The following is a 13,427-nucleotide window of genomic DNA, read 5'->3' as shown; positions in this document are numbered from 1 at the left end:
TCTATAATCTATAGAATTTTGGAAGATGACAACTAATGCATCCACTATTTCCATGGCTACTTCTTTTAGTACTCTGGGATGCAGATTATCAGGCCCTGGGGATTTATCGGCTTTCAGTCCCATTAATTTCTCCAGGACTATTTTTTTACTAATACTAATTTCCTTTAATTCCTCCTTCTCACTAGTCCCTTGGTTCCCTAGCATTTCTGGGAAGTTATTTGTGTCCTCTTCCGTGAAGACTGAACCAAAGTATTTGTTTAATTGCTCTGCCATTTCCTTGTTCCTCATTAAAAATTCTCCCGTTTCTGACTGTAATGGACGTACATTTGTCTTCACTAATCTTTTTCTTTTTACATACTTGTGGAAGCTTTTACAGTCCACTTTTATGTTCCTTGCAAGTTTACTCTCATTCTATATTTTTCCCCCCTCTTAATCAATCTCTTGGTTCTTTTTTGCTGAATTCTAAACTACTCCCAAACGTCAGGCTTGCTACTTTTTCTGCAACTTTATATGACTCCTCTTTGGATCTAATACTATCCTTAATTTCTTTAGTTAGCCATGGTTGGGCTGCTTTTCCTTTTGTGTTTTTGCGCCAGAAAGGAATGTATAACTGTTGTAATTCATGCATTCGTTCCTTAAATGTTAGCTATTGCCTATCCACCATCATGCCTTTTAATGAAGCTCCCCTACCTAGCATAGCCAACTCACTCCTCATACTTTCGTAGTTTCTTTTGTTTCGGATTGGACTACTTCACTTTCCATCTTAATGAAGAATTCTATCGTGTTTTGGTCACTCTTCCTGAAAGGACCCCGCACAACAAGATTATTAATTAACCCCTTCTCATTGCACAATACCCAATCTAGGATAGCCTGTTCCCTGGTTGGCTCCTCAACATATTGGTCCCAAAAACCATCTTGTACACACTCCAGGAATTCATCCTCCACAGTATTATTGCTAATTTGGTTTGGCCAGTCTATATGTAAATTAAAGTCACCCATGATTATTGTAGTACCCTTGTTACATGCATCTCTAATTTCCTGTTTGATGCCGTCCCCTACATTACCACTACTGTTTGGAGGACGAAAGACAACTATCTACCCTGCTAGTTACACCTTCAAAAAACTCTAATAGATTGTCAAACATGATTTCCCTTTCATAAAACCATGTTGACTCTGCCTAATCATATTATGATTTTCTAAGTGCCCTGTTACTATGTCCTTAATAACAGACTCTAGCATTTTCCCTACTACTGATGTCAGGCTAACTGGCCTATAATTCCCTGTTTTCTCTCTCCCTCCTTTCTTGAATAGCGGGGTTACATTTGCTACCTTCCAATCCACTGGAATCTAGGGAATTCTGGAAGATCAAAACCAATGCATCCACTATCTCTGCAGAACACCTTTTAGAACCCTAGGATGTAGGCCATCAGGTCCAGGGGATTTGTCGGCTTTTAGCCCCGTTAATTTCTCGAGTACTTTTTCTTTACTAATCTTAATTACTTTAAGTTTCTCACCCTCATTAGATTCTTGGTTCCCCACTATTTCCAGTATGTTTTTTGTGTCTTCTACTGTGAAGACAGATTCAAAATATTTGTTTAACTTCTCTGCAATTTCCTTATTCCCCATTATGATTTCTCCTGTCTCTGCTTTTACTTTTGCTAATCTCTTCCTTTTTACATACTTATAGAAGCTCTTACAATCAGTTTTTATATTTCTTGCTAGTTTACTCTCATTCTATTTTCTCCCTCTTTATCAATCTTTTGCTGATTTCTAAAACCCTCCCAATCCTCAGGCTTACTAATCTTTTTGCCAACATTGTAAGCCTCTTCTTTTAATCTAATACTATCTTTAACTTCTCTAGTTAGCCATGGTTGGATCACTTTTCCCGTGGAATTTTTATTCCTTAAGGGAATGTATACTCGTTGAAAATTATGAATTATTTCTTTAAATATTTGCCATTGCTTATCTGCCATCATATCTCTTAATTTAATTTCCCAATCTACCTTAGGCAACTCACCCCTCATACCTACGTAATTGGCTTTGTTTAAATTTAAGTCCCTAGTTTCGGACTTAACTATATCACTCTCAAACTCAATATGAAATTCTATCATATTATGATCACTCTGCCCCAGAGGATCCTTAACTATAAGATTACTAATTAACCCTGTCTCATTACGCAATACTACATGTAAAATAGGCTGTTCCCTAGTTGGTTTCTCGACATATTGTTCTCAAAAGCTGTCTCGAATGCATTCCATGAACTCGTCCTCCAAACAACTTTTGCCAATTTGGTTTGCCCAGTCTGTATGAAGATTAAAGTACCCCACGATTATTGCATTACCCTTGTTACATGCTCCTCTAAATTCCTGATTTATACTCTGTCCATCACTATGGGCTCGATTTTCAGACCTCCGAGCTGGCGGGTTCGTGGCTGGGGGGGGCTCCGAATATCGGGGTTTCCCGGAGCGGGTCCGGAGCCCGGCTCCAACCCACCCACTTCCGGGTTCCCCAGTAACGCGCTTACATGTGCGCGCAGCTCCCGCATGCGGGACTCCCGCCGGCAATTAAAGCCAGCGGGATGCCACTTAAACTAATTAAGTAGATACTTCAGGTCGTTAGCAGACCTGATTGACATGCTATTTTAGGAGGGATGGGATTTTCAACTCAACTGAGACTGTTTCCCGTACTGGTGGAAACACTCCCAGTTGAAATGGATGTGTTGCAGCCACCAGCCTGTGACAGCTGCAAAGGTCCATTTGACAGGTGGTGGGGGGAGACCCTCACTCATTGCAGGAGGCCACTCTGTCACTTTGGACAAAGTTTGGCCACCACCACCCTCCTCCTAACAATAAAATTCACAAACTTGCAACCTTAACCCCAGTGTGCAGACACATTTACCTACCTTGCGGGACCCTCAAACGTACATCTTCCGGATGGGGGCCGCCATAGCTGCAGTCATGACCTCCTCGGAGGACGAACAGCATCACCGGCCATGCCGTCCACCTCTGACAGGTGGAGCTCCACAACACAGTGCTGTGACACATCCATCTGCACTGCAGGAGGGAGGGCAATGGCAGAGAGAGATGTATTGCAGAAGGCACTACCCTCGCCACAGGGTCTACAGACCGAGGCTCAGCTTCCTGGACCTCTCTGAGCAGCAGTGCATACGGAGGCTCAGTGTCACTCGACATGTAGTCATGGACATCTGCAGCCTCCTTCATGCCGAGCTGCTCCCGGCTGGCTCGAGCACCATCTTCTTACCTGTCGCTGTCAAAGTCACCGCTGCCCTCAACAACTTCTCCTCCGCATCCTTCCAGGGTGCCACCGGGGATATTGCCGACTTCTCTCAGTCGTCTGCACAAAAGAGCCCTGCAAATACACCCACACCCACTTTGCAGTGACACAATGGATGACGTCAGTTGTGGGTCTTCATTGTGATCCTCAGGAAAGGGCATTATTGCACAAAGCAGACAAGATTTGCAAAGACGTGGCAGTAGTGGTGACAATATAATATGTAATGTGAGTTGATCAGAAATTAAATATAAATAAAAACCATGACAAACCCTCAAACACCCTTGTGCATCCCCTTCATGCTCACAACACGTTTGCCTTACGCTTCCTACTGCACATATATGATGCATGCCCTGTGGCTGCAGCACAGGTAGTGGCAGGTTGAGTGAGGCTGACCGTGAAAGAGGTGCATGAAAGGGTTGAGTATGAGATAGAGCCATGAGATTGTATGAGGATTGGGTTGAGTGGTAGTGGTGGGATGAGTACTGGCAAGGTGAGTAAGTGCAGGTAAGATGAGGATGAGGTTTGAGTGGGTGTGAGGAGTGACATAATAGAGTTGTGTTGGCAGTGCAGAAGGAGATGTGGGGTAGGGGCGGTGATGAGGCAGACGGAGTGTAGGGGAATGAGTAAGTGTACTCACTTCGGCTGACCTACTTAGGTGATTGAAGCGCCTCCTGCACTGTATGTTGGTGGTGCAGGTGACCTCCTCTGCCACCTCGAGCCAGGCCTCCATGGTGGCAGAGGCAGGCCACTTCCTCCCGTCCGCCGGGGAGAAGATCTTTGTCCTCCCCCTCCTCCTCACCCCATCCAGTAAGACCTGGAGTGAGGCATCATTAAACTTGGGAGCAGCCTTTCCCCTGGGCTGCTCCATGCTGTAATTTTGCATATTTTCTGCAGCATCAGTCAGTGGAGGACGGCCCCTTTAAATAGGACTCCTCCAGCTGACAGCCTATGATGCGGCTGCGCAGTCCGCCCGCTGCGCAGCTTTCCAGCACGAAACCCGGAAGCCAAGGTAAGTACCTTCAATTAAGCTGCGATCGCATGCGGAGCACCCCGATTTCACTGGGCGCGTTACCCATGCGCCCGGTCGACCCCCACTGCCAAGCCACCTCCCTCTTAAAATCGAGCCCTATAACTACTGTTAGGGGGCCTATAAACTACTCACATCAGTGTTTTCTGCTCCTTGTTATTTCTCAGCTCCACCCATACTGATTCTACATCCTGATTTTCTGAACTAAGTTCCTGTCTCACTACTACCTTTATCTCATTCTTTATTATCAGGGCTATCCACCTCTTTTTCCATTTTGCCTATCTTTTCTAAAAGTCAAATACCCTGGAATATTTAATTCCCAACCTTGGTCACCCTGGAACCACATCTCAGTAATGGTTACTAGATCAAACTCATTTATCTCTATTTGTGCCATTAATTCATCTATCTTGTTACAAATGCTTTGTGCATTCACATATAGCGGGGGTTAAATTCGATAACACCCGATTCTGGGCGCGGAGGTTACAGTGCGCAATTAACCCGCGCCCGGTCATTCCGATGCCGGCAGCACGAGAGAGTCGTGATTTGCGCGAGCAGCCAGGCCTAGCTGCGTTGTTCAGTGACTTCTCACCAGCAGGGAGGCCCTGATATCGCGTGAATGGCTCGTACCTCTTAAAGGCAGCCTGCACCTCTTATTTGCAAAAAATAAGATTCCGGTCCGCACGGAGATTGAATGGAGATCAGACATCGCAGACGTAAAACACAGATGCAGGTCCCGTCCTTATGTTTACGAACTGTTGAGTTATGTTGAAACATTGAATAAAGGTTGCGCACTACTAAATCCCACATCACCAACCTGCCGATCTGAGTTTGTACCGAGCCTGTAAGAGATCGTGCACCAAGGTTCTCTGATGATGTGCTAGAGGCCTTGGTGCAAGAGGTGGACAGAAGGAGGGGCATCCTATATCCGCAAGGGGGCAAGAAGCACTCCAGACATATGCTCAAGAGGTAGTGGGAGGCAGTAGGGGACAAAGTCAATGCCAGGCGCATAGCACCACAGACATGGATACAGTGCAGGAAGAAGTTCAATGCTTTGATACAAGTGATCAAGGTGAATGAGGTCAACTGTCAAGTGGTATCTCCGACCAACTGCACTACTAGCCGCATCCAATACGCACCGGGTACGGTAGCATAGTGGTTATATTACTGGGCTAGTAATCTAGAGGCCTGGACTAAAATCCAGAGTCATGAGTTCAAATCCTGCCACGGCAGCTGGCGAATTTAAATTCAATTAATTAAATTCAATCAATTAAAATAAAATCTGGAATTAAAATACTAGTATCAGTTATGGTGGCCATGAAACTACCGGATTGTCGTAAAAACCCATCTGGTTCACTAATGTCCTTTAGGGAAGGAAGCCTACCGCCCTTACCCGGTCTGGCCTATATGTGACTCCAGACCCACAGCAATGTGGTTGATTCTTAATGGCCCAGCAAGCCACTCAGTTGTAAAATCTCGCTACGAAAAGTCATAATAAGAATAAAACCGGACGGACCACCCGGCATCGGACCACTAGGCACCGGACACGACAACGGCAAAACACCAAGCCCAGTCGACCCTGCAAGGTCCTCCTTACTAACATCTGGGGACTTGTGCCAAAATTGGGAGAGCTGTCCCACAGACCAGTCAAGCAACAGCCTGACATAGCCATACTCACAGAATCATATCTTTCAGCCAACGTGCCAGACTCTTCCATCACCATCCCTGGGTATGTCCTGTCCCACCGGCAGGACAGACCCACCAGAGGTGGTGGTACAGTGATATACAGTCAGGAGGGAGTGGCCCTGGGAGTCCTCAACATTGACTCTGGACCCCATGAAATCTCATGGCATCAGGTCAAACATGGGCAAGGAAACCTCCTGCTGATTACCACCTACCGTCCTCCCTCAGCTGATGAATCAGTCCTCCTCCATGTTGAACACCACTTGGAGGAAGCACTGAGGGTAGCAAGGGCACAGAATGTACTCTGGGTGGGGGACTTCAATGTCCATCACCAAGAGTGGCTCGGTAGCACCACTACTGACCGAGCTGGCCGAGTCCTGAAGGACATAGCTGCTAGACTGGGCCTGCGGCAGGTGGTGAGCGAACCAACACGAGGGAAAAACTTACTTGACCTCGTCCTCACCAATCTACCTGTCGCAAATGCATCTGTCCATGACAGTATTGGTAGGAGTGACCACCGCACAGTCCTCGTGGAGATGAAATCCCGTCTTCGCACTGAGCACACCATCCAACGTGTTGTGTGGCACTATCACCGTGCTAAATGGGATAGATTCAGAACAGATCTAGCAGCTCAAAACTGGGCATCCATGAGGCGCTGTGGGCCATCAGCAGCAGCAGAATTGTATTCCAGCACAATCTGTAACCTCATGGCCCGGCATATTCCTCACTCTACCATTACCAACAAGCCAGGGGATCAACCCTGGTTCAATGAGGAGTGTAGAAGAGCATGCCAGGAGCAGCACCGGGCGTACCGAAAAATGAGGTGCCAACCTGGTGAAGCTACAACTCAGGACTACATGCATGCTAAACAGCGGAAGCAACATGCTATAGACAGAGCTAAGCGATTCCACAACCAACGGATCAGATCAAAGCTCTGCAGTCCTGCCACATCCAGTCGTGAATGGTGGTGGACAATTAAACAACTAACGGGAGGAGGAGGCTCTGCAAACATCCCCATTCTCAATGATGGCGGAGTCCAGCACATGAGTGCAAAAGACAAGGCTGAAGCGTTTGCAACCATCTTCAGCCAGAAGTGCCGAGTGGATAATCCATCTCAGCCTCCTCCCGATATCCCCACCATCACGGAAGCCAGTCTTCGGCCAATTCGATTCACTCCACGTGATATCAAGAAACGGCTGAGTGCACTGGATACAGCAAAGGCTATGGGCCCTGACAACATCCCAGCTGTAGTGCTGAAGACTTGTGCTCCAGAACTAGCTGCGCCTCTAGCCAAGCTGTTCCAGTACAGCTACAACACTGGCATCCACCCGACAATGTGGAAAATTGCCCAGGTATGTCCTGTCCATAAAAAGCAGGACAAATCCAATCCGGCCAATTACCGCCCCATCAGTCTACTCTCAATCATCAGCAAAGTGATGGAAGGTGTCGTCGACAGTGCTATCAAGCGGCACTTACTCACCAATAACCTGCTCACCGATGCTCAGTTTGGGTTCCGCCAGGACCACTCGGCTCCAGACCTCATTACAGCCTTGGTCCAAACATGGACAAAAGAGCTGAATTCCAGAGGTGAGGTGAGAGTGACTGCCCTTGACATCAAGGCAGCATTTGACCGAGTGTGGCACCAAGGAGCCCTAGTAAAATTGAAGTCAATGGGAATCAGGGGGAAAACTCTCCAGTGGCTGGAATCATACCTAGCACAAAGGAAGATGGTAGTGGTTGTTGGAGGTCAATCATCTCAGCCCCAGGGCATTGCTGCAGGAGTTCCTCAGGGCAGTGTCCTAGGCCCAACCATCTTCAGCTGCTTCATCAATGACCTTCCCTCCATCATAAGGTCAGAAATGGGGATGTTCGCTGATGACTGCACAGTGTTCAGTTCCATTCGCAACCCCTCAGATAATGAAGCAGTCCGAGCCTGCATGCAGCAAGACCTGGACAACATCCAGGCTTGGGCTCATAAGTGGCAAGTAACATTCGCGCCAGATAAGTGCCAGGCAATGACCATCTCCAACAAGAGAGAGTCTAACCACCTCCCCTTGACATTCAACGGCATTACCATCGCCGAATCCCCCACCATCAACATCCTGGGGGTCACCATTGACCAGAAACCTAACTGGACCAGCCATATAAATACTGTGGCTACAAGAGCAGGTCAGAGGCTGGGTATTCTGCGGCGAGTGACTCACCTCCTGACTCCCCAAAGCCTTTCCACCATCTACAAGGCACAAGTCAGGAGTGTGATGGAATACTCTCCACTTGCCTGGATGAGTGCAGCTCCAACAACACTCAAGAAGCTCGACACCATCCAAGATAAAGCAGCCCGCTTGATTGGCACCCCATCCACCACCCTAAACATTCACTCCCTTCACCACCGGCGCACTGTGGCTGCAGTGTGCACCATCCACAGGATGCACTGCAGCAACTCGCCAAGGCTTCTTCGACAGCACCTCCCAAACCCGCGACCTCTACCACCTAGAAGGACAAGGGCAGCAGGCGCATGGGAACAACACCACCTGCACGTTCCCCTCCAAGTCACACACCATCCCGACTTGGAAATATATCGCCGTTCCTTCATTGTCGCTGGGTCAAAATCCTGGAACTCCCTTCGTAACAGCACTGTGGGAGAACCGTCACCACACGGACTGCAGCGGTTCAAGAAGGCGGCTCACCACCACCTTCTCGAGGGCAATTAGGGATGGGCAATAAATGCCGGCCTTGCCAGTGACGCCCACATCCCGTGAACGAATAAAAAAAAAACTACACCCCCCCATCACCCACATACCAACAAACTCTTTCAATCAGTACTCAACTCTTCCAATCAAATGCTTCCTCTCACCCTCATGCATTACCAAGCTGCACACCCAAAATTCACTGGCCACACACACTGGCAGCTTATCAACCATGACAGGCACATCTTCCAAACATCCTGCAGGACACTCACCGCTTTCTTGCGGGAGAAGGTGACGCATAACAGGAAGCAGCAAGTGGCAGTGGCATCCAGCCCCTCGAGACTGTTCCGCCATTCAATGCGATTATGGTTGGTCTGTGACCTAACTCCATGTACCCACCTTAGCCCCATATCCCTTAATACCCTTGGTTAACTAAAATCTATCAATCTCAGATTTAAAATTCACAATTGAGCTAGGATCAACTGCCATTTGCAGTAGAGCGTTCCAAACTTCTACCACACTTTGCGTGTAGAAATGTTTCCTAACTTCACTCCTGCAAGTCCTGGTTCTAAATTCTCGACTATATCCCCTAGTCCTGGTATTCAAGTATAGGAGACCTCCAAAAACAGGTACAAATGCATCAGCAGCTAGAAGCAATTATCTAGCAACTAACCTGTAAATCCTGCATGGTCCCTTTAAGTAGCGCTGGTGGGGGACCAGGCCATCTATGACATGTTCAGCTGTTCATGGTTAAGACAGTGCATTGGCTGGAGCTTTAAGTGCCACAATGGTATCTATCCCTTTAAATCAGCATTGCACACTGATCGAACGCATATTCTCCTTACTTTACGTACTACTGGCGTTCGTTATCTGCGCATGTGCAAACGCCTTTACCGAGCTGGTGTACAGCACACGTCACGCTAGAAGCGTGCGCGCACATTCTGGACGCCATTTTGGGCCTTCAGAGGCCTAAAAAAAACGGATGCAACACAGCCCAATTTATAGCCAAGCGCCTTTAATTTTAACTTTTTACTATTTTTCCCTGATGTGACCTTAGGCACTAATGCCCGATTACCTTTGTTAAATTCTTTGTCCCTTCCTGACACATGCTTGTTTTTACCCAAATCGCTATTCTACTCTACACCCTTGACTATTCTCTTTAGATTTATAAATTTACCCTTACCTGAACCCTCCCCCCCCCACCCCTTATTAGTTTAAAGCTCTATCCACCGCTTTATCTTGTGGTGGCCTGTAACATATTCCTATCACTAACTTTTTTCCCATATCTACTTCTACATTCACTCAAAGAAATTTTGTCTCAATTGCCAGCTTTACGTTAGGACAACAATTTTTTTGTTTAAAAATAATAATTAGTTACCATATAGAGATTTGTTTTTTCTGTAGAATTAATGTGGCTATATTGGATGTGTTCACAAAAGTGCACTCTCACTATAAGAAATAGTCACCACACTGACAATAATGATCCCTTTAGAACCTGCAATTCCTCTTCCAATTCACCATAATGGAGGTGATCTCTCTCCTCTGTGCATAATGGAAACTGGCAGGTAATCAAGAATTCCCAAATTACACTCCTGATTGGAGCTTTAAATTTTGAATTCTTTGCTTCTTCCCCCTTTGCCAACTTCAGTCTTCACCAACAACGTTCAATCCATTGGTCCTATTGGCAAATTGAGCTGATCCATTAGCTTAGATTTCCCCCCCTCAGGTTTTTCCCCATTTTCCCTCATGTCCCCATTGGTCCCGCTATAAGCCTAAGAGCGCCTCCCAAAAATAGACTCCCAATCCAATTGCTATTCTCCCAACTGCAGAGATGAGAACTAAATATTTTTTGGGGACACAAATTATTGTATGCTGAAAATATTAGGCTACTGCACCAAAGAGTGGACGGAACAGGAGGTGGAAGAGCTCATTTTGCTTTTATTTGGAAACTCTAAATGCTGGGCAAGAATTTCCATGGGGTTCTCCTGATCTCTCACTGTAACTTCAGCAGGATCCCTGGGGAAGCAGTGTAAACAGTCGTATACACCATTTCCCCAGAGCTTCCGCGGATCTTTACTTAAGTTACAGCAAGTGATCAGAAGAACCGTGATGGAAATTCCAGTGGCCGTTTCCATATCTTCTCACTGTCTGTTTGCTTACTCTAGAGATTGTTCCTACCTCTTTTTTTCCCCATGGCCTATTTTTGTAACACCACCCATTGAAGCAGGCTAATGATACTTGCTTACATTTCTTTCTCTTTTATCATTTTGTATAATGCACTACCAGTGCAAATAAATCACGCAATCACAAGGTTTGCATGAGTAGGCTTCTGTCATTCTAGTAGTGCTTCAACACTTCAAAGCATGATAGTAACTTTAGTAATTAAACATTTATTTTCAGGAAGCCGGGTACTGGTCTAAAACCAGTAATAAAAGGAGAATTAGTGGTTATTTTTCTTGACCTCAAAGTTCCAATTAAGAAACAACCTGACCGCTGTAAGTGCTAAAGCCACCTCAACCTCAGATCACATATTCCTATATAAACATGTACAACCTTGTTAGCTGTGCTAAGGAACATGAATAAAAAGAGTTATGTTTCATGATCTCACAGCAGAGATAAATGCACACTATGAACCATACTTAGCATTGATGATTTTTTAAAATAAATTCTTCAATAATGTCAGCCTTGGCTTAGTGATAGCATTGAAAGTAACAGTGGAAGTAAAAGATCCCATGATACTATTCACAGAAGAGTAGGGGAGCTCACCCAGTGTCCTGGCTAACATTTATGCCTCAACCAACATCACTAAAACAGTTTGTCTGGTCATGTATCTCATATGTTGAGGACCATGGATAAACACTACTGTCACTTAGACTTGTACTTCATGACATTGAGGTAAAACAGGATTTTAGCAAAGCTGTAATTGATATCTATCAAAAATGTGAAAAATATTCCATAGGAGTAGTGTTGGTTTTTTGACACCACACGTGGAATGCTGAACCTATGTAATATTTTGAAACATTATCAATATTATAATAATATTATAACAAATTTCAGTTCCCTTCTTTTGTTCTTTTCATTTACTTTGCTATATATACAAGTAACATTAGAAAATAATGGAATTTTTCTTATACAGGAAACAAAATATTGATTTAATAAGTTGGAGGGTACACAGGAGATTGGGGAAATGGAAGGTATTTCCACATTGTTATTTGCTTTTTGATTATTTCAGTTTTACCTGCTAAAGAATTCAAGATTTTGCAAAAAAAACCATTTGTTATTAAAAGGAAAGGACTTACATTTATATACCACCTTCCATGACCTCACGATGCCCCAAAGCCCTTTACAGCCAATGAAATGCTTTTTGAAGTGTAGTCACTGTCGTAACATAAGGAAACGCAGCAGCCAACTTGCGCACATCAAGGTCCCACAAACAGCAATGAGATACATGACCAGACAAACTCTTTTAGTGATGTTGGTTGAGGCATAAATGTTAGCCAGGACACTGGGTGAGCTCCCCTACTCTTCTGTGAATAGTATCATGGGATCTTTTACTTCCACTGTGTTACTTTCAGTGCTATCACTGAGCCAAGGCTGACATTATTGTAGAATTTATTTTAAAAATCATCTTAATAAAAATATAACAGTAATAGGAATGAAGTAAATAATATAATAATAGGATGCTTCTTTATGGATGGTAGTCTTTGAAAAATCTGAACCCTGATGGGAGATCTAATAAAACCGTAATGACTCAGTGAATTTAAACAAACTAGCAGTCATGAGCAGAAAAAAAATCTCTAACGTTTTCTATTGTATCTATTTTCTAGGCACGCCCAGTGGACTATCCAAAGGACTATCTTGCACACCAGGTTCCAATTTCATTCCATAAACACTGGAATATTGATCCAGTTGAAGTCTATCTCACTTGGCTGGCAAATGAGGATGATCCTGTATCACACCAAATAACAAGGAAACCAAAAAAGGAAAGGGAAGATTTATGATTGCCTTATCAATGAATATGCATTTTTAATATATCAATAAATAGTTCTTAGTTTTCACTAAGACCGGATGCAAAAACATCCTGATTTTCAAAACAGCCTCTAAAGGCTTATTCACATTAATAATTTTGCTTAATACTTTTTATATTACTAAGTAAAATGCTGAATTGTATTTGTAATTCTCTTTGGCAGCATTTGAAACAGTATTTCTGAAAGGTTTGTGCAATCTATGCTTTTCTGTTTGATGTTAAAAGAATTTGTCTAATTTTGTAAAAATAAAATCCAATCTATATATATAAAAGACCGTTTTGCTTATAAAATACTATTTTCTGCTTCGATTGTGATTATGAAAAATGACCCTGGGGGTAATTTTAACCTAACCCGCCCAGAATCATAGGAAGGTTACAGCAGCGTAGGAGGCCATTCGGCCCATTGAGTCCGTGACGGCTCTATACAAGAGCAATACAGCTAGTCCCATTCCCCCGCCCTATCCCCATAGCCCTGCAAATTTTTTCCTTTCAAGTACTTATCCAGTTCCCTTTTGAAAGCTGTGATTGAATCTGCCTCCTCCACCACCTGCTCTGACAATGCATTCCAGATCCTAACCACTCGCTGTATAAAAAAGTTTTTCCTCACACCACCTTTGGTTCATTTGCCAATCACCTTAAATCTATGTCCTCTGGTTCTTGACCCTTCCGCCAAGGGAAACAGTTTCTCTCTATCTACTCTGTCTAGACCCTT

The 13,427-nt window shown here is 44.7% G+C and overlaps 1 protein-coding gene across 4 annotated transcripts in view; it reads left to right on the top strand.

Annotated features, from left to right (window-relative positions):
- b3glcta (beta 3-glucosyltransferase a) overlaps nucleotides 1-13,008 on the top strand; it is a 251,537-nt gene extending 238,529 nt beyond the window's left edge. For all 4 annotated transcript variants that reach the window (XM_067985969.1, XM_067985972.1, XM_067985971.1 and 1 more), the window contains one exon: nucleotides 12,516-13,008. In XM_067985969.1, coding sequence (XP_067842070.1) covers nucleotides 12,516-12,689 — 174 coding nt within the window. In that variant the 3' untranslated portion in view covers nucleotides 12,690-13,008. The remainder of the gene's footprint in view (nucleotides 1-12,515) is intronic.
- The last annotated feature ends 419 nt before the right edge of the window (nucleotides 13,009-13,427 follow it).

The sequence above is a fragment of the Heptranchias perlo genome, chromosome 6 (genome assembly GCF_035084215.1).
Source record: "Heptranchias perlo isolate sHepPer1 chromosome 6, sHepPer1.hap1, whole genome shotgun sequence".
NCBI lineage: Eukaryota > Metazoa > Chordata > Chondrichthyes > Hexanchiformes > Hexanchidae > Heptranchias > Heptranchias perlo.
Note: the sequence above shows the minus strand (reverse complement) of the source record. Positions and strands in the feature narration are given on the sequence as shown.